At 35.5% G+C, this 13317-nt stretch overlaps 1 protein-coding gene across 1 annotated transcript in view; it reads left to right on the top strand.

The window, feature by feature from the left end:
* The window catches only part of OTOGL (otogelin like), a 153372-nt gene that overhangs the window by 80604 nt on the left and 59451 nt on the right, over positions 1 to 13317 (top strand). Inside the window, exons 27-31 of the mRNA XM_040491342.1 lie at positions 2442 to 2591; positions 5030 to 5149; positions 7851 to 7967; positions 9071 to 9227; positions 9903 to 9929. Of these exons, the coding sequence (XP_040347276.1) occupies positions 2442 to 2591; positions 5030 to 5149; positions 7851 to 7967; positions 9071 to 9227; positions 9903 to 9929 (571 nt within the window). The remainder of the gene's footprint in view (positions 1 to 2441; positions 2592 to 5029; positions 5150 to 7850; positions 7968 to 9070; positions 9228 to 9902; positions 9930 to 13317) is intronic.

The following is a 13317-nucleotide window of genomic DNA, read 5'->3' as shown; positions in this document are numbered from 1 at the left end:
AAGGAAAAAACTGTTGCTCTTTCAATAAATGCCCAATTTTGTTTTGTCAAATATGTAAGATATAACTGTTTTATAAATGTATTTAAGCTGCCCTTTAAATGTGTTAATTCTGCACATTTATAACTTATCTTTCTAGAATCACTAGAATTTGTTGAAAATGCTATAATTCTCATCTAAAGTGGATGTTTCTATTTTGGGTAATTCATAACACCCTCCCTCTTCCAATGAGCAACATCCTCGCTTCCTAATCTGAACAGAAAGGAGTACAGTATCTCCTTTAGACCAAAGAGAACTGATTTTCTTGTGGTAAAGCATCCTGTTTAGTAAAAATGAAGGATTTTTTTTTTTAGCTCTACAGGCAAATAGAGAAGTTATCTTTCACATCAGGAAAACCGATGCAAAACCAACCTGAAGGAAGTCTAATAATAAGCTGTCTTACCCAAAAATTATTTTTATGTTCTGAAGATTTGTCAACCAGTTCAAGGGAACTTTAATAGGAAAACACACAAAAAGTGTTTTATGGGTTGAAAAGAGCTATTAGCCACAAATATTGCACTTACTTGCTTTAATTGCTGCTGATCAGGCTGGAAGATGAGACCTGTGAACAGGCCAGTGCAAGAAGGTTTTAAAAATATATAAATCACACATTGATCTGGTACATCTTCCAAGGAGCTAACATTCAGGTGAGGGAGAAGACAGATAGCAAAGCCAAAGACAAAGCATATAATGGAAGGGTACTGAAAATGTAATCACAACAATAAAAATAGGTTCTGTGGCAGAGAGTGACTTGGGGGCAGGACAGGCTGCACATATTATGGGCTTCCTTAGAAGTGAAAATGTGATGCGCCTTGTTCAAAACAGGAAGTTTTCCCTCTCCCTTTGTTTTGCGCTCTCTCTTGACCTGTCATGTTTTTTTTCCCCCTTTATTTTTAAGGCCTTGGTCACTCAGAGACAAGGGTACTCCCAGGTTGAGTGCAGACCCTCACAGGCACCCAGGGCCCTGCCCCAGAACTTCAATTTGGCATTTGGAGTAGAAGGAAGGAGGTTAGGTAGAGTCCATTAGCCACGTATGTGGTTACACAATATATATACTATTGTATATAATATACTGAGTACTTTTAAGTTTGACCTTGGTCTAGATGACTGAAAACTCTTTGTAGAGATGACTAAGTTTACTTAATTTGCCCTAAGGGATGTTTCTAAAATGTCATCTATAGTATAGTATTTCCAAACTATGCATTTGTTATTTTTGGGGGGAGAAAAATAATCAAAGAATTCCATATCCGCTTCACAATTTTTATTTTGCTTCTGACTAAATTTGCTTTACTTACTTTGATTTAACCATGTATTATTAAAGTTATTATATGAGTTAACTGGAATGTCAGATTTAATGTAAATTTTATAGGGTATAGCACCTGCTCCTAAGGAATGTTGCATATTTGTACTTTAGGCTAAAGGTACTCTAAATTTTCCCAATGGGTTCCATCTCTGGTTTCACTCTAATGTTATTATTTATAGCACACAAGTTATTTTCTTTTAATAGAAACACGGTCTGTCACTTTCCTATTCAGAAACTTTTATTGAATGCATTTTGCACAAAGAATAGCAACCCTTGACTGTACGGATAACTTGGCTGCAAAAGGGCCTCAGACTATGCTTGTTATGGAATCCATGCTCTAGACTTTTGGTGCTCTCCTCAGTCCTGAACAAATCTTGAACTTTCTTACCCCAAGTCTCTATTCAAGTGATTACTTTTGCTCGGAATGATTTCTTCTCCATTCTCATTTCCAGCTCTGTGTACCTTCCTATGTAGGGTTTCTTGCAGATCCATTCATATCCCACTCCTTGCAAGAAAGCTTTCTAAGTCCCTTAATGGAAATTCACCTCCCCTTTCTCTCTCTCTCTAGATATGAATATAGATGGATAGATAGATATAGATAGATCTTTCTATATATTGATACATATGTCTATCTATAGATATATCTGTCTATAAATCTATCTGTACATATGTTTTACATATAGAGAGAGTATATACCCACTTTGTGTTTTTGTTTTTGAATTCTGCAAGTAACATCATACATTTTTAGTACTCAATCATATTTATTCATCATTAGCAAAGAATTTGAGTCAGAAGATATATCCCCTTAATGTACTCTATGTCTGTGCCTTTGTTTATATTCTTTTCTATCACAGAAATATCTTCTCGCCTTCGCTTGTTTATCCATGTTAAGCCCCTCTATCATCTTGTGTCTCATTACCAATTTATGTATTTCCTGTTTTATGCATTTGTTTTGTGTTTTACTACAGAATTCAGACAAGACGGGCCAAGCAAAAATACTAGTACCTAGACACTTATTGGTGGATATTAACTTAATTAATGTTTATATTTTGGTTAGGGAACAAGGAATTCATTTTTTTTTCTTTCTTTTCCCTTTTTAAAGAAACGATCAGGTTTTTTTCTGGAAAATAACCCTACATACCAGCTTTGGAAGGCAGGGTACTACATAGTAGTATACTTTCCAGAGAATGATATCACTATTCTTTGGGATAAAAAGACAACCATACATATCAAAGTTGGACCCCAGTGGAAGGTAGGTCAACCTGTTTGGTAGATCAATCCAAATGAAATGTGAGAAATGAAATTACATATACCTTTCAATGTTTTAAGAAAATAAAATAATTGATATTTTCTTTAGGAAACAAGTTGTATGTTCAGAATTACTAACTTGTAACCCAGTGAAGAAAAACTGTACCAACTGGAGTACAGCACTGTGTGCAGTTCTTTTTAATTTTAACCTTAGAGTAACAGTTTTCCAAAGTTACTTAGGTCAGTTTCTTTCTTCCCATCCCTTTCGGAGTGGTTATATGATATGTTTGCAATATAGTTAGATTCATTTTATTACATTCTGCATTCCATCTTTTCCTCCACATTCTGGGGTTTTTTTTTGGAAATTTATTTTAAAAATATTATGGTCTAGAGTTCTATGGGCTTTAACAAATGCATGGCATTGTGTATCTATCACCAGAGTTGTATACAGAACAGACCTATCAACTCCCAAATTTCTTCCATTATTTGACCCATCATTGTTAACTCTTGTTGATCTATTTTTCATGTCTACAGTTTTGTCTTTATGCAACCTGTTGGGTCTGGCTCCTTTGACTTGGCAAAATATGTTTAAGATTCATCTATACTGTTAAATGAATTAATAGTTTGTTCCTTTATACTGTTGAGTAATATTCCATTGTATGGATGTACTAGTTTGTTTTATTCATTCATGGTTGAAGATCCAATCTGCGCTGTTTAGAATTTTTGGCAATTTATATTCTAAATTGTTTTAAATATTGTTTTCTGTTAAATGCTTTATAAGTATTATTAAATATGTCTATTATTTTAAATATTTTCAATCCTATTAAATATTTTAAACTCATATATTAAAGTTGTTTTTGAAACACTGATACATTTTTAGAAATCCAGTTTATCTGAAATTGAAATTGAGACTCATGGATCTAATCTGTGGCAAATTAGGGAAAAACTGGGATAGTAACAATGTATTCTTATAAAATTATGGAAAGGATACATATATTTTAAGATTTTAATATGTTGTAAGTTGAAGATATGACTGTGTATTGTCAAGCCATTTTCTTTCAACCTCAAGTGAGATAAAGCCCATAAATCTGTTACTAGTGTTTTCTGGCTTCTTGCATTTCTTTTTTTTTTTTTTTCAACATTTATTTATTTATTTTTTTGGGACAGAGGGAGACAGAGCATGAACAGGGGAGGGGCAGAGAGAGAGGGAGACACAGAATCGGAAACAGGCTCCAGGCTCTGAGCCATCAGTCCAGAGCCTGACGCGGGGCTCGAACTCACAGACAGCGAGATCATGATCTGGCTGAAGTCGGACGCTTAACCGACTGCGCCACCCAGGCGCCCCGCATTTCTTTGATGAAGATGAAATAATTTAGTCATCGCCATGCTTTCTTCAACCATATTCCCCTGCCGCTTTAATTATGTATCCTCTCTTCCCTACTTTTTGGAAGTGAATTAACCAATTATTCTTCTACATCTCCCCCTTCGCTGCTGCCTCACATTGTTGGGTGGCCAATGGTGGAAGTGGCCATTGTCTTTGGATAGTTATTGTGGCTTCTGAGAGCTGAGGCACCATGGTAAGCAATGGTCATGACAGGTGCAATCCCAAGGTTATTGTCATCTTTGCTGGGGACGTGGGCAGCCTTCTTCATCATATACTAAGGGCTGAATTCCATTCACCAATACATGAAGAGAACATTCAGTTTCAATGTTTTAAGGAGGATTTTCATTGTTTTAGGAAGATCATTCTTCTCTGTACTTTTGATTTATCTCCCTCTTCTAAGTAAAGTATTTCACATTTTTTTTGAGAAAATGCAGTGAGTAATGTTGATGTGAATAATTCATATGGCACTTTCCATAACCGTTTCATAACCTATAACAACCTTTACAAATATGAAGTAAAATGTGGTGTTTATTTATTGTGTCTCATGGTGGCATGATACATGGATATTAAAGTTAACTTTTTTCTTTAGACGTTATGTTTTGAAAGTTTTGGCTTTTCAAAGTATGATCTAATGAACAATGTATTATTTTTATTGTTTCAACATTTACAGTGTTACAAAATCTTAAGCTTATCAGGTGGGACTTTCATATTAAAAATTTATATGTATATGAATATATACAAAATACATATGCATATACACATATATTGTAGTGTCTATATTATACTTTTCCAAGTTACTTACATTATTGTATCAATGCTAAGACAATGGTAAGAATGGATAGATAAAATTTGGGGGATGGTAAAACGTTATAAGAATTTTAAAATAACAAATACAATTAAGTAAATATGAAATTACACCATCTTGAAACATATTCATATGTGTGGAAATTCTTAAAATGTCGATTTTAAATCTTTAAAAATTTTTAGTGACTGAGCCTTTAAATGTTGAAGTGAATATAGAATATTTCATATTTCATGATAATTTTCTTTCACTTTAGAACAAACTATCAGGATTATGTGGAAACTTCGACAAATGTACTTCAAATGATATGACCACATCCAATAACTTAGAAGTGAGAAATGCCCAGGTATTTGGAGATAGTTGGGCATTGGGGCAGGTAAGTAGAATATATGTATTACAGAACTTAAAAAATATTTTGGTATATTTATCATTTTATTCTCATAGGAATATTTATTTAGATAATACTATTTTATGTCATAGCTGACAACTTACTTTCACATTTACTTTCTCATGTAATTCTTGTGACAGTCTTGTAATGTTAAGGGCATTGCCTCTATATTATAGATGAAGAAATTGAAGCTCAGGAAAGTTAAATGACCTGACTAATACATGCTCAGAAAGAAGCAGAGGTGACGTTCAAATTCACGTCTTTTAATCTTATACTTTTCCTTCCATAAAGCAAAATGCTTTATCAAGGTATTTATATTTCTAATAATGTAACTTTTGTCAACTCAAAGCAATGGATAAATGAAGGCAGAATTTCTTACCATTTGTTCTCCAGACATGGCTGTGTGTGGGGTGGGAATGGGTAGGGAGTGGATTTGTGGTCAACTACATTTGGGAGCAATTTGAATAAATTAAGTTAGACACATTTCTTTTTTGAAGGATTGCCTTCCAAGGGAGGGATGAATTTGAAGGATTTTCCAACTTATTGACACAGAACCTATGTTTTTATGTATTAGTTCTGAAGGAAATAGTGTCTTATGGGTCACACTTTGAGAAATGCTGAATTAACTCCGAAAACAGAGTCAAATTGAAAATTGGTGTCATTCTTTTCTTCTACTTTCTCTTTTTAGCCTATTTTTCTTTCTGGCTAAGAGCGGTATCCACAACTACAGTTTTCTGATTGGTTACTATTTGATTAATTGCTTTACCACTTTACCCAATTTACCTAATATATCTAAATTTCTTTAAAAACATAAGAGGGGCCTCAGATAAAACATTCATCTAATTCAGTAAAATTTAAGCAGCATATTTCATTGTGGTCTAAGCTGAAAAGTACAAGCCTTTTATTTAATATATGAACTTCCTACTCTATGGAGAGATACCAAATCCTTTTTATTATGGCTCTCATATATCTTGTGGCATTTAGAAGTTTTTGAAGGAAATACCTTACATTTGTTCTTTCAAAATGAATTAAGGTATAAACAATTTATAATAATACCTAAATATTTGGATCAAAGAATTTTAGACTCACTATAATGTATATTCTTATTCATACCTAATCCAAAAATAAAAATTAAGAAAAAGTTTTTTCATTTGGTAAGTTCTATTTAGCACTTCATATTTTCCAGATTCTTTGAACCCATAAAATGATTAAAACAAAGCCTCTGTCATTAGAAATTTCGAGTCTAGTTTGGTAGTTGAGGTAGAAAAATTAACAATGAACATATGAGACAGGTAGGTGCTTTGATAGAGGTGAATGGCTTGGACTTCATTATGGTCAAAGGAAAGTTCCTGAAGAAGGTGTCATTGGGCTGAATCCTGCAAGCCTTATGGTAGCTACAAAAATGAAGGTGATGGGTAACAGCATAGCAGGAAAGGAGAAAGCAGCTGGTTAAAAGGTGTCAGGAACACTGGCGCCTAATCGGATTTCAAGAGGTTGTGTATGGCAGTTCTGGAGGGTCTGAAGTAGGCAATGGCTAGGATGCAGAGTATAGAGTGGCAAGATAGTCCTAGGATCTACCTAAAACTAGTTGGGAGGTTCTTTAATCCAGCTAGTTGTGTTAAGTCAGAGAAGATTTAGAAAACGACACAAACCTATGAGGCATTAAAGATTAAAATCATTAGCATCTGCTGAAAGATTGTATTTAGGAATGATGAATCTGGAGGATTCAAGGAAGTCTCCTATCTTGCTGGCTTACTGGGTGGATGCTGGCACTCTTCACTGAGGAGAGTAGATGGTGGAGAACAGTGGGTACAGGACAGAGGTGCAAAGGTAAGAATAGGTTGGGATGCACTAAAGAGAAGCAATAGAGAAATTTATGTGGAGATTTCCAGTTTTGAGATTCAAGAAAGAGATTTGGGTGGAAATACAGATTTGGCACTTACTAGAGTATACAGGTTAGAGTATACAGGTTGTTGAAGCCATGAGAAGTATATAGAGTGGGGAAAACCAGGTTTGAGGATCAAGCTTTGTATAGATGGAAGGGGTAGAAGAATGGGGGGTAGCAGCCAATGAATTAGGAGAAAACCCAGAAGAAAATGGTGTCACAAGGAACAAATGAGGAGAGATGTTTAAAAAGGGTGAAGTAATATACAGAGTCAGAGGTAGCAAAAGGTTAAGTGAGATGAACACCAAAACATGGCCTTTATATTTAGGCAACTCTCATGAAGAGACAATTGATGACATTTCCAAGGTGGTTTCAGGGAGATGGATTAGAAGAGGCAGAGACCACATTTCTGAGTATGTGGGAGGTGAGCCTGTAGACACTTGTGCCTATACAACTTCTCAGAGAACGGCTGTGACAGAAATGAAAGAGCTGAAACTGGAAAAAGAAAGAGAATCATTTGCTCACACAGTTTTTTAATGACCACATTTGAAACAAATTCAAAAACTGTTTACTCTCTAAAATCGCCATAATTTTAACAGTATGCTTAGTTGTTTTAAAAAAAATAATATACACTATTAACATTGAGTTGGCTGACTACAGATGCTTTAGGTAAAACCTGTCTAAAAGAATGAGAATACAGTAGATGTGATTGTTGTGGATGGAGTCAGAATGGTTTACTCTGGTTTCGGCTTCAGAAGTCCCCCCTGGGAAACTTTTGCTTCTCCCTTTTTTTTTCTTCAACAGTGTGAAACCCCAAGTGAGTTATTTAAACCCTGTGAGGCACATCAAAACAAATTTCCTTATGCCAAGAAAGAATGCTCCATTTTGTACAGTGATGTTTTTGCTCCGTGTCGCAATGTGGTAACTGAATACTTTACTAAACTTTCACATTTAAACGGGTACTGCCATATCTATGCTATTTGAGATGAATGGGACAAGCAAGTTAGCTAACTATTGGCTCTTCAGGTGTACTACCTAACCATTGTTAAGAAGACAGATTTGGTAGTTTGTTTTTCTGTAGAAGAGATGCATCCAGTTGACTTACTTTCCTTCTCAATCCGTCTTATGTAACAGCATACATTTATACGTAATATTTGTAGTACTCTGTTCTAGTTTACAGAACATTTTGACATATATCCTCAAAGTCGGAAATGATACATCAAAGCCACAAATGTTTTTCTTCAGCGCATTGCTTCATTTCATGGGTGTTCTTCTCCTCAATCCAATGTATTGTTTAAAAGTATTAGTGGTGGCACATTTTAAAATGGTCTTAAAAGCATACCAAGATGGAGTGTGATTTATTCAGAAATTTAAATTTCTTTTTTTTAAGTTTATTTATTTTGAGAGAGCGAGAGAGCGAGCGTGTGCATGCATGTGTATGCACACACAAGCAGAGAGAAGAAGAGACAGAATCCCAGGCAGGCTCCATGCCATCAGTGGACAGCCAATGTGGGGCTCGAACTCACGAACTGTGAGACCATGACCTGAGCTGAGATCAAGAGTCAGATGCTTAACTGACTCAGGCACCCCAGAAATTTAAATTTCTAAATGCCTTCCCAACATAATAATTTTAGACCCCAATAAAGTTAAAAAAATATTCATAAAAATCAGTAAAAGTGCAATTGGTAATAGAACATTCTTTTAATACTATGAGAACATGCCAATAATGAAACAGCGAGCTTCTACAAAATATCAAAATGTTACTAGATTGCAGGTGCTGAAATTCTGTTTTTTGTTAACCCTATTACCTGTTTTGCTAGTTTTTTGATCCTACATTTACCTAATAAATTCCTTTCTCCTTTGGTCCATAAAAAGTTTTGAGATATTGAGAACTCTAGGTGGCAGTATTAGGCTGATAATGCCAAATTTTGAACAGACCAGTTAGTTTTCTTTTAGAAGGTTGAATTTTAATCAGTTATTGTCAGTACTTACTGAAATTAACTCATTTTCCATTCCATTTTCAGATTGATGTCACTTCTTTTGCCAAAAATTGCCATGAAGACACGTGTAACTGTAATCTCGGTGGGGACTGTGAATGTTTATGCACAAGCGTAGCAGCATATGCATACAAATGTTGTCAGGAAGGGGTATCTGTTCACTGGAGGTCATCCACTGTTTGTTGTGAGTACCCTACTTAGAACATCAGCATCAGGTGAGAATCTCATAAAGAGATTAACCATCTTATCATCGAACAAATACCATGGAATGCATAGAAATAGGATTTCTTTAAGACAACTAAGTTTTATATTCCTTTGACAGTGCAGATAAACTGTAGTATATCTATAAAGGATTTATAAAAATAAAAATTGAGGTCAAATTTTCCCTTCTGTGTCTGACTATTGTCACTTTAACGTTTGAACTATAAATTATACACCATCCTCAAATCGTTTATGACTGCATTCCCCTTATGGCTGTGAAATTTCACTTTCTGATTATCAGAAATGTGTTTTTTTTAAAAGGCATTTGAATTTGCTTTCAGATTCACATTTTTAAACTTTTGATTTACTTGTGTAGATGGTTAAGTCATCGAAAGAATGCTTAAGATTTTAACACTTTCAGTTGACATTTCTAAATAGGCAGATATATTTGCCTACCTATAAAATAACTTATAAAATCTGATTAATGACAACACATCACTCTTAAAGAATTCTCTTTGCTTAGAGGAAGTTCCCAAATAATGATATCCTTCTGTGTTCTTTCAATTGGTCACTGATAAACATATAACCATATTTTGCATGCATTCAGATAAGTGGTCAGATTCTTATACAGTTTAATATTTATTCTTTTATGTTTTAGCACTTGACTGTGAATATTACAATGAAGGTATGTGATATTTATTTATTGATTTTTTTTTTCTGTTTGCTATTCTCCCTTTAAAAAAATATATAATTTATTGTCAAATTGGTTTCCATACAACACCCAGTGCTCATCCCAGCAAGTGTCCTCCTCAATGCCCATCACCCACTTTCCCCTCTCCCCCCCCCCCCCCCCCCCCGTCAACCCTCAGTTTGTTCTCAGTACTTAAGAGTCTCTTATGGTTTGCCTCCCTCCCTCTCTGTAACTTGTTTTTTCCCCTTCCCCTCCCCCATGGTCTTCTGTTAAGTTTCTCAAGATCCACATATGAGTGAAAACATAGGGTATCTGTCTTTCTCTGCCTGACTTATTTCTCTTAGCATAATACCCTCCAGTTCCATCCACATTGCTGCAAATGGTCAGATTTCACCCCTTCTCACTGCTAAATAGTATTCCATTATATATATAAACCACATGTTATTTATCCATTCGTCAGTTGATGAACATTTAGGCTCTTTCCATAATTTGGCTATTGTTGAAAGTGCTGCTATAAACATTGGGGTATACGTGCCCCTATGCATCAGCACTCCTGTATCCCTTGGATAAATTCCTAGCAGTGATATTGCTGGGTCATAGGGTAGTTCTATTTTTAATTTTTTGAGGAACCTCCACATTGTTTTCCAGAGTGGCTGCACCAGTTTGCATTCCCACCAACAGTGCAAGAGGGTTCCCATTTTTCCACATCCTTGTCAGCATCTATAGTCTCCTGATTTGTTCATTTTAGCCACTCTGACCGGCATGAGGTGATATCTCAGTGTGGTTTTGATTTGTATTTCCCTGATCATGAGTGACATTGAGCATTTCTTCATGTGTCTGTTGGCCATCTGGGTGTATTCTTTGGAAAAGTATCTATTCATGTCTTCTGCCCATTTCTTAACTGGACTATTTGTTTTTGCGGTGTGGAGTTTGGTGAGTTCTTTATAGATTCTGGATACTAGCCCTTTGTCTGATATGTCATTTGCAAATATCTTTTCCCATTCCATTGGTTGCCTTTTAGTTTTGTTGATTGTTTCCTTTGCAGTACAGAAGCTTTTTATCTTGATGAGGTTCATTTTTGCTTTTAATTCCCTTGCCTTTGGAGATGTGTCAAGTAAGAAATTGCTGCGGCTGAGGTCAGAGAGGTTTTTTCCTGCTTTTCTCCTCTAGGGTTTTGATGGTTTCCTGTCTCACATTCAGGGCTTCATCCATTTTGAGTTTATTGTGTATGGTGTAAGAAAGTGGTCTAGTTTCATTCTTCTGCATGTTGCTGTCCAGTTCTCCCAGTCCCATTTGTTAAAGAAACTGTCTTTTTTTTCCTTTGGATATTCCTGCTTTGTCAAAGATTAGTTGGCTATGTATTCTGGTCCAATTCTGGGGTCTCTATTCTATTGCATTGGTCCATGTATCTGTTTTTGTGCCAATACCATACTTTCTTGATGATTACAGCTTTATAGCAGAGGCTAGAGTCTGGGATTGTGATGCCCCCCACTTTGGTTTTCTTCTTCAATATTACTTTGGCTGTTTGGTGTCTTTTATGGTTCCATACAAATTTTAGGATTGTTTGTTTTACCTTTGAGAAGAATGCTGATGCAATCTTGATTGGGATTGCATTGAGTGTGCAGATTGCTTTGGGTAGTATTGGCATTTTAACAATGTTTATTCTTCCAACCCATGAGAATGGAATGTTTTTCCATTTGTTTGTGTCTACTTCAATTTCCTTCATAAGCTTTCTACAGTTTTCAGCATACAGATCTTTTACATTTTTGGTTATTCCTAGGTATTTTATGGTTCTTGGTGCAATTATGAATGGGATCACTTTCTTTATTTCTCTTTCTGTTACTTCATTATTGGTGTATAAAAATGCAACCAATTTCTGTACATTGATTTTGTATCCTGCAACTTTGCTGAATTCATATATCAGTTCTAGCAGACTTTTGGTGGAATCTGTTGGGTTTTCCATGTAGCGTATCATGTCATCTTCAAAAAGTGAAAGTTTGACTTCATCTTTGCTAATTTTGATGGCTTTATTTCATTTTGTTGTCTGATTGCTGATGCTAGAAATTCCAAAACTATGTTAAACAACAGTGGTGAGAGTGGACATCCCTGTCATGTTCCTGATCTCAGGGGGAAAGCTCTCAGTTTTTCCCCATTGAGGATGAGATTAGCTGTGGGCTTTTCATAAGTGGCTTTTATGATGTTTATGTACGTTCCTTCTATCCTGGCTTTCTCCAGGATTTTTATTAAGAAAGGATGCTGTATTTTGTCAAATGCTTTTCTGCATCTATTGACAGGATCATATGATTCTTATCTTTTCTTTTATTAATGTGATGTATCATGTTGATTGATTTGCGAATATTGAACCAGCCCTGTGGCCCAGGAATGAATCCTACTTGATCATGGTAAATAATTTTTTTTATGTGCTGTTGAATTAGATTTGCTAGTATCTTGTTGAGAATTTTTGCATCCATATTCATCAGGGATATTGGCCTGTAGTTGTCTTTTTTTTGCTGGATCTCTGTCCGGTTTGGGAATCAAAGTAATGCTGGCTTCATAGAATGAGTCTGGAAGTTTTCCTTCCCTTTCTATTTTTTGGAACAACTTGAGAAGGATGGGTATTAACTCTGCTTTAAATGTCTGGTAGAATTCCCCAGGGAAGCCATCTGGTCAAGGACTCTTATTTGTTGGGAGATTTTTGATAACTGATTCAATTTCTTCACTAGTTACGGGTCTGTTCAAATTTTCTTTTTCTTCCCGTTTGAGTTTTGGTAGTGTGTGGGTATTTAGGAATTTGTCCATTTCTTCCATGTTGTCCAGTTTGTTAGCATATAATTTTTCCTAGTATTCCCTGATAGTTGCTTGTATTTCTGAGGGATTGGTTGTAATAAATCCATTTTCATGCATGATGTTTATCTATTTGGGTCCTCTCTCTTTTCTTTTTGAGAAGCCTGGCTATAAGTTTATCGATTTTGTTTATTTTTTTTTCTATTTTTTTTTCAACATTTATTTATTTTTGGGACAGAGAGAGACAGAGCATGAACAGGCGAGGGGCAGAGAGAGAGGGAGACACAGAATCGGAAACAGGCTCCAGGCTCTGAGCCATCAGCCCAGAGCCTGACGCGGGGCTCGAACTCACGGACTGCGAGATCGTGACCTGGCTGAAGTCGGACGCTTAACCGACTGCGCCACCCAGGCGCCCCTGATTTTGTTTATTTTTTAAAAAAACAAACTTTTGGTTTCATTGATCTGCTCTACTGTTTTTTTTTTTTTTTTTTTGGATTCTATATTTTTTATTTCTTCTCTGTTTTTTTTTATTTCTCTTCTTCGGTTGGGTGTGGGGTGTCTTTGCTATTCTGCTTCTAGTTCCTTTAGGTGTGCTGTT

Source organism: Herpailurus yagouaroundi, unplaced genomic scaffold, assembly GCF_014898765.1.
Source record: "Herpailurus yagouaroundi ecotype Mexico unplaced genomic scaffold, PumYag 182, whole genome shotgun sequence".
Classification (NCBI taxonomy): Eukaryota; Metazoa; Chordata; class Mammalia; order Carnivora; family Felidae; genus Herpailurus; species Herpailurus yagouaroundi.
This window is presented reverse-complemented; position numbering and strand designations above follow the sequence as displayed.